Source organism: Pantherophis guttatus, chromosome 4 (assembly GCF_059756535.1).
Source record: "Pantherophis guttatus breed Tessera chromosome 4, ASM5975653v1, whole genome shotgun sequence".
Classification (NCBI taxonomy): domain Eukaryota; kingdom Metazoa; phylum Chordata; class Lepidosauria; order Squamata; family Colubridae; genus Pantherophis; species Pantherophis guttatus.
In genome coordinates, this window is record NC_142066.1 from 41953513 (window position 1) to 41966973 (window position 13461).

A 13461-nucleotide genomic window follows, 5' to 3' on the forward strand; every position below is an offset into this window, starting at 1 on the left:
TTCAATGCAAGTGTATAATATTTCTTAACAGGAACAAAAAAAAAATTACAAATGAGAAAAAAAGAATATTCTCTGGAAAGGAAGCATCTTCCCAGTTTACAGAGATGATTTCAGCACTGGGTGACACTGGAGGAGAATCCTGCGTCCTCAGATAAGGTCTCTGAGGATGTCATCCTCCATGATGCTGGGGGCAGGAACCTGCTGCAGGCCTGGTTGAGAAACAGGCCCCCGGGGACCAGCGTTCATTAGCATTTGACCTGGGAGAGAAGGGACAACACCAAGAGGCTTTACAACTGAAGAATCTCTGGTTACAGGATTAGCTATAGTGCCCTGCTTAATTTTATATCCACTGGGCATTCTGAACAAATGCTAGACCCAGAAGGGAATCCTAATAAAAGATTTCTGCCTTTATTTCTCTTCCATCCCCAGAAATAGCTAATATATTGTTCCCATTAATCAATGAATCCCTCTTAAGATAGTCAGAACATCAGGAAATAGCATCATCACAGCTCTTACCTTACTATACATTACTGTATTTCACATCTGTTGCCCGTGTTCTATAGATAATAACCTGCTCAACTAGATAGTGACATATGCTCCTCTCAAATCTATCTCCCCCACCTCTGCAAATTAATGTGTCTTGAAAGAAATAGCTCCTTTCTCCAAAAGCAAAAATCCTATCCCAACTCTTGGCTGCTTGCAGCTGTTTCTGGGGAGTAGCAGTTTTTGTTTTTGGTCAACTCAGACCAAGCCCACCCATACCTTGCAATTGTGGCCGTGGTGCCATCTGGGCTGGCCACTGTTGCCCAGGAGCTTGGTGCATGAGAGGTTGTCCAGGAAGCTGGAGCTGTTGCTGCCCAGGAGGCTGATGCCCAAGAGTCTGCCCCATGGACTGGTGTGGTAACATTCCTGAAGACCCTTGCTGTAGATGGTGAAGGGGCTGCTGGGATTGAGGGACTCCAGTTTGGGGCTGTATATAGAAGAGGGGGAAGCATAGCATTCTTTTCAGACTATTACAAGTGCCAGTTAAGCTAAGCTAAGCAATGCAGCCACTCTTTGCTCTTAGAAGCAAAGGAGCTGCGGTGCTGGACGGCTCTAACATTTCAGCAAACTTCTTCAGTTTTAAAAAGTTGGAAAAAATGGGGCGGGGGGGGGCTTGTGGAGAGCAAAAGATAGCACTCACCGGTTGTTGGCTCAGAAGAAGACTTCGGAGCTGAGGGTTGGCTCCTGGGTTTTGGGGCCTAAGCATGGCCCCTCCTTGGTTGGTCTGTGGCCCAGCCTGAGGAGGACCCTGTGATTGTGGAGGTTGGTTGGTAGGTGGAGCAGTTGGCTGAGGTTGCTGCACTCGGAGCTGCATCTATGAAAAGGAGAAGAAATATTTCATTGCAAGAATGTACACAGCAATTGATAAAGACCATTGCAAAGGTGTTGCAAGTAACCAGCAATAAACATGGGGTTAGTGCCAAAAAGAATGCAACTTTTTGACAGGGATTTGCTGATCTCACTATGTGGAGTGCAGTTGAAGGACTTCTGCAATGACCAAATAATATAAAGATATGAAGAAACCTTGCCTGAAGGCCAGTTAAATATGGGAAAGTCCTTTCAAGCCCAAATAATATTTGGGAAAAATGAACCATAATAGGAACATTTTTGTGTTATTCATCAATAGACTGAAAAAAAAGAATGAGGGTTTGTATATGAAAAGCCAGGCAAGCACTGGGCGATTCCAACCAAAATGCTGTTTTCCTTTAGGGTGATGTTGTATATGTCATGCTGAAAGCCATCTTGCTAGTTACACTGTAGTGAAAAATATATTAAATTTGTTTATTAGTTAAATTACATCCTTTTGTAAACAACATCCTTCTCACTTATCATCTTAAATTTAGCTTGTTGGCAATATATGGCAGGGTATGGGAGGCTATGGGAGGTCTTAGCTTGTGTACCACTCAGTTATGAAATGAATGTTGAATTAACCAAGAGATAAATTTGCTTAGCCTCCATCCTCTTTCCATCCAGAGCACCATCTTATAGGACCAAATAAATGGAGCTGCAAGAAAATAATGATTCTAAGATGGGATGAATCTACTTCGAAAACATACAGCAGCTTCCACCTCTACAAGGGACTCACCAAACCCTGTTGCCGTTCTTCCATGAGTCCCACCTGAGGCATACCGGGGCTCACCTGTTGCCCACCCATCTGTAAAAAGATAAAGGAAGGGGCAAAACCAACAAGGAGTGGCCAGTGAGGCAAGGAAACAGGTAATGCAGTTCTAAGTCCGGACATGCTGCCAAGAGATAGATATCTCTCTCCTGTCTTGTGTGACTGCTGCCCAAACACAGTTAGGGCAAAATCGACTCTGCCTAATGCCTTACCTGCTGCTGGACTCCTGGAGTTACTGGCAAACTGCCAGGCTGCTTTGTCAGGAAGGGCTGTGTGTTGGGTGTGGACCCCATGGGTTGAGAACCCCCCATCTGCTACAAAGAGAGATGAAGAAGAAATAAATTACAGCCTTCCGGAATTAACTGTAACCCTATAGACCTTGCTTAGTATTACACAATGCCAGTGTTAAATGTTTCGGAGTCCAAAATATTTTGACTGTACTTCCATACAGAAGCACAAATACATTTTGTACAAATACAAAAATCTTGGTTCAGGAATTAAAGCTAAAGATGCTATATGCTTAGAAATGGCACAGCATCAATTTATTACCAAGCAAAAAATACTGTAAGAAATGTATTAAATGAAACTTGGAACTATTTACAATATAGTCTCTGGTAATTTTTCAACACACTCAGAAGTAATTTTCAATTATAAAATTTCCCTTCTGTTTTTTTCATAGCATAGCATTCAAGGCAGAAATTTGATATAGAATGGCTGAATATCAATAGGTCTTATCTTCCAGTTTACTAACAAATTATAAACACAAAATATACTTAAAAGTAAAAGGAAGTCTATAATTTTGGAGACAAAACTGGTATTTCTCTTAAGGAACACACCTGAGGTAGCTCTAGAATTCAACAGATTCCGTCTGCTGAAAAACTTGAACATACAGCCGAGGGGGAAAAAATAAGACCAAGAGAATCAGTTACTGACCTTTTGCTGCTGAACTTGTTTATGGTTAGTGATGACTTGGCGGATCCCGTTGACAAAACCACTCTGGTCATAAGGAATGAGCCCCATGAAGATTTTCTTCTTGGAGGAATAGAGCAGCATCAGCACTCGCACCTCACAAGGTGTTGTGTGAGGGAAGTGGACACAGCCAGCCTGCTCATGTGACAAGAAAAGTGCATTGGCTAAAGGGTGGGGGATTCTGAGAAATGTCCTTCCAAGATGAAATCTTTTATTGTTATTTACATGTGTATGCTGTATTGCTCTTCTCTCAGGGATCACAAAGTCATTTAATATCAGAAAAAGATATAAAAGTCAAGAAGAAATAAAAAACCTATATTGACCCAAACTAAATGCATCAGGAAAAATGGAAGAACACAGATAAATAGGTATATAAATGCAATTTATAAAACTGAGCTACTAATGCATCTCCAAAATCAGGGACCTCTATAATAATGTCACCCAAACTGAGAAGATCGTCACTAATCATCCCACTGCTTCAACACTACCGTCAAAGGATCTCTTCTAGCAATCTTGAGAGAATAAGAAACCCCACTGATATGTCAGTAAGATCATGGTTTACCACTTACAATTCCAGGATTTATACTATCCTAAGCAAGTGAATTCAATTCTGGGATTTATAACATCCCAGGCAAGTAACTTCACCAACATGTTTAGACATTTTCCATTAAAATCACTTTCTATGGCTATCATAAAAAGTGTCAGTAGTATTAGAAATTTTATGTACTGGAGTACCAGTATATACAGTTATATATATCTTGATACTTTGACTATTATATCAGTTTACTCATGAGGCAGCTTTCCAAACAGGAAAGAAAATAGACTGCCTTAACTTGTCCATCATGACCAAGCCTCAATTTGAAGCATCTACTTCTTTAATTTGGTTGAATCTCTTTTAACCATGTTCACATCTTAGCAATTGTAGAATCTTACAAATCCATTGCCCATGATGCGATACAGTCCCTTGAGGGATTCCAAGTCCTTATTGGTGAAATGGAACTGCACCATGCGAGAATTGCGGAACAGGTGACCCAGAGTTGTCTGTGAAGAAGGAATGGATTAATTCAGGTGGAACCAAATCTGTTTATACTCCAAGCCGTGCTAATTTGTCAATAATTTCAATTAAGACAAATTTCTGGGAAATCTAGTGATGCTAAAAGCAAAGCTGAAGGACAAACTATATTAATTCTATAGACTTACTGTAAAAATATAAGAACTTATATATAATAATACAAGAGATTTCAAAATAGGCAGGGAAGAAGTTTAAGACACCTCCATCAATTTAACAATATACCCCTTTTTTCTTCACAGTACATAAGACTTCCAGAAGAAAAGCCTGCCCACCCGTAGTGTGGCATCTGTCATGCCTGTAGAAGCAGACCATCTTTCACTGTTTAATCCTTCTAAAAATTGTTTAGCATGGCAAGGCTGTTCCCATATCCATAGTTACAACTAAAATCACTATAGCAACAAGAATAGCAAGCCCAATAAAGGGCATCAATCAGATTTGGCAGACCCAGCCTCAATATTACCACCCCTGAATTTCCAAAAATCTTAAAGACTGGCCTCTTTATTCAAATGCCCCTCAGGTCATCTGCAAAGCTGAGTTTAATATCAATGTTTCTTTGCTGTTCTTAATAATGAAGGCATTAGAATAAAGACTGGTGGGATGAGGGTAAGATTTTAACTTCATCCAGCAAACCCTGCAAGGCAGATTAAGTGAGGGTGAATTTAGACCAATGAAGATATGCAGGTTTCAATTCGCAGAATTCCGATTAGCATAGCTGACTAGGAAATTCTGGGAGTTGAAGTCTGCATATCTTAAAGTCGCTAAAGTTGTGAAACACTGATTTACACCTTGTCTCCACACTGATCCCTATAGATGTGGGTGTACAGATCAAAGTTTTAACCAGTGCCACTATATTTACCTGGGCAGCTCTTAAAAGATTTTGGCAATACCAGGGTACCATTCATTCTGCAAAATGAATCTGCCTGTGAAGTTTGCCAGTGTATGAGACTTCATGAATTGGAATAGACATGGTAACAGATCAGCCAATGGGGACTGTTTGGTGACCCAGATGGCTCAGAGCCTAGGCGTGGCTTAGCTTGACTGATTCGTATATAAGAGTTGCTTTGTCCTTGCAATATAGCCTCTCTTTATATAGTTTCTGTGTTTCTGTCTTCTGGTTCTGTCTTCTACTGCATGGATATTGTATAAATGCATCATGCTTTATATTACTGCATATAAAGAAGTTTCTTTTATAAATGAATCCTGCTGAATTCTTTACTTGTGTGCTGGATGGATTGCTGCAAACTCTGATAGTGTTATTTCACACTTTGCCTTCAGAAATCACATACATTTCACTTACCAAGAGCTGTTGAGGAATTAACTGCATAATGAGCTTCTGAGGCCACTGCTCAGCCTTTCTACAACAGAGCAAGGAGAGGAGAGTAAGCTGTGCATTTCTCATCCCACCTCTGCTTAAAATCATTATCATCTAACACATATAAACAACTGAAAATACAATTCTCCAAATGTTAATGTACTCTAGATATTGTATTAACATATTGCGTTTAACAGTTGTTGCATGCTTCACTTTTATTGGTTAGTTTATCAACAAATATTTATGGAAGATAGATTTTTTTAAAAAAATTCTAAGGACTACATAGGACTGCCTTGGGAAAATATAAGCAGGGTCAGGAATAGTATTTCCAAAATAGTATCACATAAAAAGCGTCTTAGTCTGCAGATGACAAAAAAAAATCTTTGTTCCCTATAGAGGACAAGTAACTCAGAGGACTGAATGTGCTTAACAGCTGAGGAATGATGATTGTGTCTTAGTGAGAAGCAATGCAGGTAAATGAGGATATTGGATAGAGTATCACGGAGAAGGACATGACTGACTGAAACACTGATGACATTTGAATGCAACATTTTGTTACATATCTAACTTGTTTCATCTAATTTAATCATTGCCTAATAATACATTCAAAACTATGTACAGTTAAAAGTAATAATTTTCACACATTAGGAAGCAATTAAAAACCAAAGTAGGAAATACAATAGCAGGTAGCATGCACACGATGTATTCACCATATAGTATTTAAGTCTTTAGCTCAATCGTAGCAACTTCAACATGAGTTGACATCAGCTCCCAAAATCCCCCAACCAGTATGGGATTTAAAGCCTGGTTTAAAACACTGGCCTAAAGATTCCCGGATGGGAAATCAGCATCCCACTACACTTTAATCTGAGACATAGTCGGCAGGGTCTTTAGAGGAGGAGGGTTCACAGTTATAATCACCCCAAAAGTTATATTCCAGATTAGTTGTAAGACTTCTAGGGGTTTGTTTTTTTTTCAAGAGTGGGGGTGCAGAACTTACTCCAGCAATTCCCAACTTTTGAAAATGAGTTCCACTCCCTTTGTTATTTCCATTAAGACTCTGTATTCACAAAAGACCTTATAACTTAGAAAGATAGCCTGTGTCTGTAAGAAAACTACCCAAATAGACAAGGATGGCAATGTATTAGAATTGACTACTTCCTACTCATTGCACCTCTGATATATTTATCTGTCTTCTTCCTTCATAAAGCCTCCAAAATTCAGCTTGTTTCTACCAGTATCAGGACACCAGTTTTGATTCCGCCTCCCTGCTCTCAAATAATCAACAATGTGTCTTTTTTCTGTTAAATGATCCAGAGGCACTCACAAATTCTCTCCTTGATTGACATACACCTGGCAAGGCAGGGAACGTGTGAGCTTAGTATTGGAATCCACAGAAGTTGGCTTCGGCTTCTAGGAAAAGAGGACGGGATACATGGTCAAAATGCATCAGGGTAAGGAGCTCCTATGAATCTTTCTTCTTTCTCTTCCATAATTCAGCTCTCACCTCCTGCCATTCCAGCACCCCACTCCATGCCATCACTTTGTTTGGGATAGATTGCTGGGGTGCTCCGATTTGTGCCTGTGTCGGCTGAGTCACATTCATACTGTTGGGAGGCACACCACTAGTCTGGGTAGAGGAAGAAGAGACGCACAGAAGTCAGTTGGCAAGCCAGTCACATCCTGAAGGAAACAAATGGTAAGATTTGTGTGAGTGTCTGCCTCCCACTGCCAAAACTATCAGGGCCCATAGGTACCATGGCTGATGCACCAGATTGTGGGGAGGCTTGCACAGGGGGCTGAACCATCAGGGCAGAGCCCGTGGTTACTGTGGAGACCAGACTAGACTGAGACGAGGGAGGGAGCTTTTGAGTCAGAGCCGGAACAGAGCCTGTTGGAAGGGTCTGCGTAGGAGCTTGACTGAAAGCTGGTTGCATGGTATTCAACGAAGGGACTGTTCAGAAGAAAGAAAGAAAAAACATGAATGTATAACTCACCATCCATAATCATCACCACTTCTGATACTTTTTTCTGTTCTAATATCCTCCCCATCTCCAAGCCTAAACTTTAAAGCACTGCTTTTAGCCCCAATCCTGGGAGACACCCAGGGACTCACAGCGGGTGCCTAGACCGGTCTTTTGGTTCTTGGCGGCTTCCACAGCAGACTGAGCAGCTGCCTGGGCTGCAGTAAGAGTAGCGGGTTGTGTAACCTAAATCAGAAAGACGTAATCAGGAGATTTTTGAAAGGAAATGTCCCAAACCATTGGTTACTTGAGGGCAAAGGATGTACCTGATACGGCTGAGAAACTTGTGGCAGAACCTGTGGTTGTGCTGGAGGGAGTGGAGGAGGAACTGTGGGAGGCTGGGATACAGGTTGTTTGGGCTGCAGGTTGTTATTGGTTGCTCCTGCTCCTCCTACTGCATGCAGAGAAGAGAGGTTGACATTAAGTATACACAATAAATAATATGCACGATTTGCAAGCTATATTATTCATCATAACAAGGAGACACATTCCCTCCTGCCAATTACATCTTGTTCATATACATACACAAATACAAGCATGTGACGAGCGTGAAAATCCACAAACCTTATTTCCATCATGCTCTCCCACATTATGGAACATTTCTCCCCTATGGTTCAGAAAGCCTACCCTGCCAGGAAACCTATTGATTGTTTAATCTGTAGCAGGGGGTTGGACTAGAAGACCTCCAAGGTCCCTTCCAACTCTGTTATGCTGTTATTCATTCATTCATTTATAAAACATATTGGCCACCCATCTTACCATAGAATAACTCTGGGTTACAGTTACATCTAAGCTAAAACATAAAAAGTTAAAATTGAACATTTATTTATTTATTGGTTCGATTTATATGCCGCCCTTCTCCGGAGACTCAGGGAGGCTTACAATGCGTTAAGCAATAGCCTTCATACTTTTGTATATACCTGCTTAGTAGGGCTTTTGCCCCCCCCCAAAGCGGTGTTCTTTTTTATACAAAGTCAGCTTATTGCCCCCACAAACCAGGTCCTCATTTTACCTACCTCGAAAGGCTGGAAGGCTGAGTCAACCTTGAGCCTGGTGAGATTTGAACTTGCAGTAATTGCAGGCAGCTGGTGGTACTTAGCAGCACTTTAGTCTGCTGCGCCACCAAGGCTCTTACATTAAAACCAAAGACACATGAGGAGGATGGGAGTGAAGTGGGGGAAAGATGAGATCTGTTATTACTCAACGAACCACCTCCATTGTGCTGATCTGCTACCGAGACCCCAAGCGACTGCCACAGCCATATCTTTAGGCCCTTACAAAAAGATAGGAGTGTTGGGGCCGGCCTCGCATCGGGGGACAAGATGTTCCAGAGGAAAGGAGCAACAGCAGAGAAGGCCCTCCTCCTGGACCCCACCAGCTGGAATAATCGGGCTGATAGGACCCACAGCATGCATCCTTTATTATTTTATTCCATTAAATGTTTGGCATACCGGAACTGTCTTCATCCCATTACATCAGCTTGCCCCACCCAGGCAGGCAGGGAAGATATGTGGCAGTCAAAGAATTCCAACTAATGGAATCCAGGAGAAGAGCCTTCTCTGCTGTTGCCCCTGCCCTGTGGACCACTGCCCCCTCTGAAGATGAGGTGAGCTGCCTTCTCTTGGGCTTCCATAAAGATGCAAGAACGTGGCTTTGCACCTTTGCTTGGGGAGCACAGATAAGCATGCAGCCAAGAGGCTGACTGGTGCCATAAAAGCCCCCCCCCTTTTTAATCAATTCTTAATATCCATTTAAAATTATGTTTTGTATGTTCTGTTTTATTCTGGCTGTTCACCGCCCTGAGTCCTGCTGGAGAAGGGCGGTATACAAATTAAAACAAACAAACAAACAAATAAATAAAATTATATATTTAAAATTAATATCCATTTAATATCTTAATATCCTTAATTTAAATCTTAATATCCATTTAATATTTTATTGAACACCGCTCATAGTTCCTCTGTGAGGGAAATAAGTGGTTCTTAAATATGACAAGCAAACAAACCTAGAAACAAAAAATAGAAGTTACAGAATACCTTTTGAAAAAATAATTTGATCATAGATCATTGTTTTTACATGGCTTGGTGATACATGGGAACTATTTTCATATTTTGGCTCTCATTGTTGTGATAAAATCACTCACTCAAATGAGTTTGCTATATCAATATTTGTATAAATAAAATAAAATAAGCAAGTCCTAGCTGTACTGTAAGATGTCCTGCAAACACCCCCCCTCCTCCCTAATGATATGGCTCACTCTTGGCACCAACAAGTTACCCATTCCAATGCAATCATTGTAGCCAATAGAAACATACTAGCACACTAAACTTAAAAATGATTTAAAATGAAGAAAATGAGGATACAGGATGCACCCAATTAGCTGAAACCTTGCTCAGTATTACTTGTAATACGTTTACAATTTAATACATTATTTGTAAAATGCTGGGTTCCAATTTTTTATATTGGAAAAATAGGTATGTGAATGCATTAAATGGAAGTGCTAGAGGTGAATAAGTACTATAGCTTCTACTTCTCCTAGTTGGATGGCCATGGATACTTTTACTATGATATCTGAATTTGATGGCTTGTTAAGTTCAAGCATATTTTTATAGCCTGATCAGTCTCCTATTTAAATTTGCTTCTGCTTATCCTAGTAAAGAAAAATCGGAAACAAAAATGCACTGAAATCCAATTTCTATTCCTCTATTTTCCAGGATTTGTTGCTTGGAATTTTGCATAGTGAAACAGGATGCCATAAAAGCTGGTAATCTGGACTTCTGATAAAAAGGAAAAACCCGAGATTCCTGGGGCACTGAAATATAAAACGCTTTGTCATTATTCTTTTCCCCCTTGAGTTACTTCATGATTATAAAAAAAAATCTCTCTCCTCTCCATCCCCCCCAAAAAACCTAAACAAGCCCAATTCTTGACTTTGAAGACACGATCCATTTGGAAAACAAATTTGGGCTACCATGGAGACAGGGCAGACAATTGAAATACTTGCTGTGGAAAAAAGCAGCATGGATTATGACAAAGAGCACTCCCCATATCTTCTTCCCCCCCCCCCAACAATTTCAAGGAGGAGAAAGTGGAACAGGTACAATTTTAAAAAATTGAGTTATATTAGATGTGATTTGTAAGTCCCATTAATTTTAATAAACCCCATCTAAATACAACAAGTCTTAATCTAATCAGATGTCCCAGTGCTAGTTTTTTTCAAAAGGCAACTTTGTTTTTGTTTTTCCTTGAAGACATTTTGCTTCTCATCCAAGAAGCTTCTTGAATGAGTAGTGAAATATCTTCAAGGAAAAACAAAGTCCAGTTGCCTTTTGAAAAAGTCATCTTTGGACAACCATTGCCTGGATGACTGAGAATCTACTTAGAAATCTAATCAGATTATTACAACGTGAACCTAATGAGCCTTTAGTTAATTTCAAGTTGTAACAGGGAGAGAGTCAGGCAAGTCCAAGGACCAATATAAAATCTCCCTGCTGTCTCTCCTCTCTTCCTTTCCCTTTGTAGGGTACTAAACACCTTGTATTACTCTTTTCATTCTTCTCTAAATTAAACAAGTTGTAACAATCCAGTATGATCTATTTTAGCCTCATCCACATTTCCAAGACCAGCTCTTACCTGGAAGCATTATACCACGGATAAGGATCATGTGCCGGGGGTCCTGGCTGTAGTCTTTCAACTGAGTCTCTAACATGTTCCCTGTCACAGATTTCTCAAAGAGAATGCGCAAAGCTGGCAGTTTCCGTGGGGAGATAATAGAAAAGTGAATTCCCCGCTGGGGAAGAAAAACAGAGTAGATAAAGAGAGAGAAGAACTATACATTTCTTCCCTATTTAGTTTTGAGGTAGAGACTTATGCAGACTCTCATTCCTAAACTGTGGGCATTACTTCTACTTACCACTAGTCTTCTAGCATGTTGCAAAGTGACTCACAACTGCAGACGATATGTAAGACACTGTTGTACCATCTTTGTTAAAGCTAAGCTAGTAGTGATCTGCTTAATTCCCAGATTGTAGACTGCCATCTTGAAAGCAACATTGGTTGAAAGACAAGCTACATGTACAGTACAAAAATCTGCTGAATCCCCAACCTGGATAGCCTTTAGATTTTTGAAATAAATTTCAAAATTCCCCAATGCCATAAGGCTGGCAAACTCAAGAAGCAAGAATTACACACATTTTGGATAGCTATCTAGTCAGGGTAAAAACATAATCTTGAAAGAAAAAAGTTTCCAATAACTGTAGCAAACTAGTTAAGGGGAAATGTTTCTTTTCAATGGCCTCCACTCTGCATTGTGCTGTTTCTCCCACTTGCTGAACTCCTTGTCCTCCTGTGCCTAATCCTCACAGTCTCTCACACCCAACCACCAAGGCCATGGATGGCAACTATGGAATTGGATACCCACAACCTGGAGCGTGCCCAGTTTAGGCAAACTGAAGAAAAACATCTAACGGTCTACTCCTTCCCTTTTCTTCCTTTAGTCTTCCTCCTTAGTCTTAGTTATTTCACAAAATTTTACAATGTTATTTCAAATGTCTTCTCATTTGGGTGTTTGCCATTTTTAATTGCAAAGTAAATTCTAAGCCTCTTTCTAACAATGTTGGAGGCTGTATTAATTATAGAAGATTTATTGTCATCTGATGTGATATTTAACTTGGGTCTATAGGAGAGGAACTAGACTTAGCTTTAACAATGAAGTATAAAAATGGTGAAGACCATAAAATATTTCTTGATTAAGGAAATGTTCACAATGGAAAATGCAAGAATCAAATTTATAAATAAAATGTTTTCGTAACAAAAGAAGAGATAAAATAAAACCTAGAAAATGTACATATTGAGTTGATTTGTATCACTACTAAAAGTATGCTCTCAATTGAGGATATATTATTTTAGCAACAATTCATTTACTTTCCTCCCTGGGAATACTAGACTCCTTATTAAGAGACAAAAGGTGAGCTACTGAGTCCACCAAAGATAGACAATCCCCTGTAGGAGATCAGTTCAGACATCTGCTAAGACAATATATGTCATTTTCTCACCCTGAGGCTTGAAAGAGAAAAGGGGGTGTCAGAGGATTGAGATCTCTGGTTACATTAGCCTTTGGCCATTCTTTGCCACCAACCACATGGCATTCCAGCATAATACTCCTTCAACATAAAAAAGCTCTTCTTATAACTAGCTGAAATCTGTTTTCCTCTAGGCCACAATGCGTTGATATTTGAGATGACTCAGATAGAGCAGGGGTCCCCAACATTCCAGAAACCGGTCTGCACAAACAAGAAAGGCTCCATCTGTGGGATGCAGGCAGGACTCAAAACCACACACACACACCCGGTCCGTGTAAAAGCCTCTCTTCATGGAACCAGTCCCTGTGCCCAAAAGGTTGGGGGCCACTAAGATAGAGGAATGATGGGCAGCATTAACATGTCTTACCGAAATGAAATGAGCAATGGCTACCGAACATTTTCTACTCACCTCACCAATCTTTTGAACCAGATTTTCTGTTGTATAGCCTGAATATGTGGTACTCTCCACAGCTGGAAGCAGATAGGGAGGCGAGTTGCAGATAAGGATGCAGACTTTATGTGTGGGGCCTCTGTTTGGGAGAGACAACCAAAAAAAGACACAATGAATGAAAATTGGGGAATTACACATTCAGTACACGGTGCATTATTATAAGTACCTCTTCACTTACAAACACAATCGGGACCAGAATTTTCTTTGCTAAGCAAGGCAGTTATTAAGTGAGTCATGCCTGATACTGGCATGGTTGCTAAACAAATCACTGCAATTGTCAAATGAATCATGCAATCATTAAATAAATTTGGCTTCCCCTGTTAACTTCGCTTAGCAGAAGCCAGCTGGAAAGATTGTAAATGGGGATCACATGACCAGGAAGCTACAACTG

At 40.3% G+C, this 13461-nt stretch overlaps 1 protein-coding gene across 7 annotated transcripts in view; it reads right to left on the minus strand.

Moving 5' to 3' along the window:
• The window catches only part of MED25 (mediator complex subunit 25), a 22319-nt gene continuing 8858 nt past the window's right edge, over positions 1–13461 (minus strand). For 2 of the 7 annotated variants that reach the window (XM_087892017.1, XM_087892018.1), the window contains exons 6-20: positions 13029–13149; positions 11172–11328; positions 7805–7932; positions 7631–7724; positions 7272–7468; positions 7022–7144; positions 6842–6924; positions 5500–5557; positions 4064–4171; positions 3095–3265; positions 2374–2475; positions 2129–2197; positions 1184–1357; positions 763–970; positions 1–257 (exon numbers count right to left, since the gene is read on the minus strand). In XM_087892017.1, coding sequence (XP_087748143.1) covers positions 148–257; positions 763–970; positions 1184–1357; positions 2129–2197; positions 2374–2475; positions 3095–3265; positions 4064–4171; positions 5500–5557; positions 6842–6924; positions 7022–7144; positions 7272–7468; positions 7631–7724; positions 7805–7932; positions 11172–11328; positions 13029–13149 — 1903 coding nt within the window. In that variant the 3' untranslated portion in view covers positions 1–147. Of the gene's footprint in view, positions 258–762; positions 971–1183; positions 1358–2128; positions 2198–2373; positions 2476–3094; positions 3266–4063; positions 4172–5499; positions 5558–6841; positions 6928–7021; positions 7145–7271; positions 7469–7630; positions 7725–7804; positions 7933–11171; positions 11329–13028; positions 13150–13461 lie in introns of all 7 variants that reach the window. The other 5 variants (XM_034415357.3, XM_087892016.1, XM_034415356.3 and 2 more) reach the window with 3 other exon arrangements.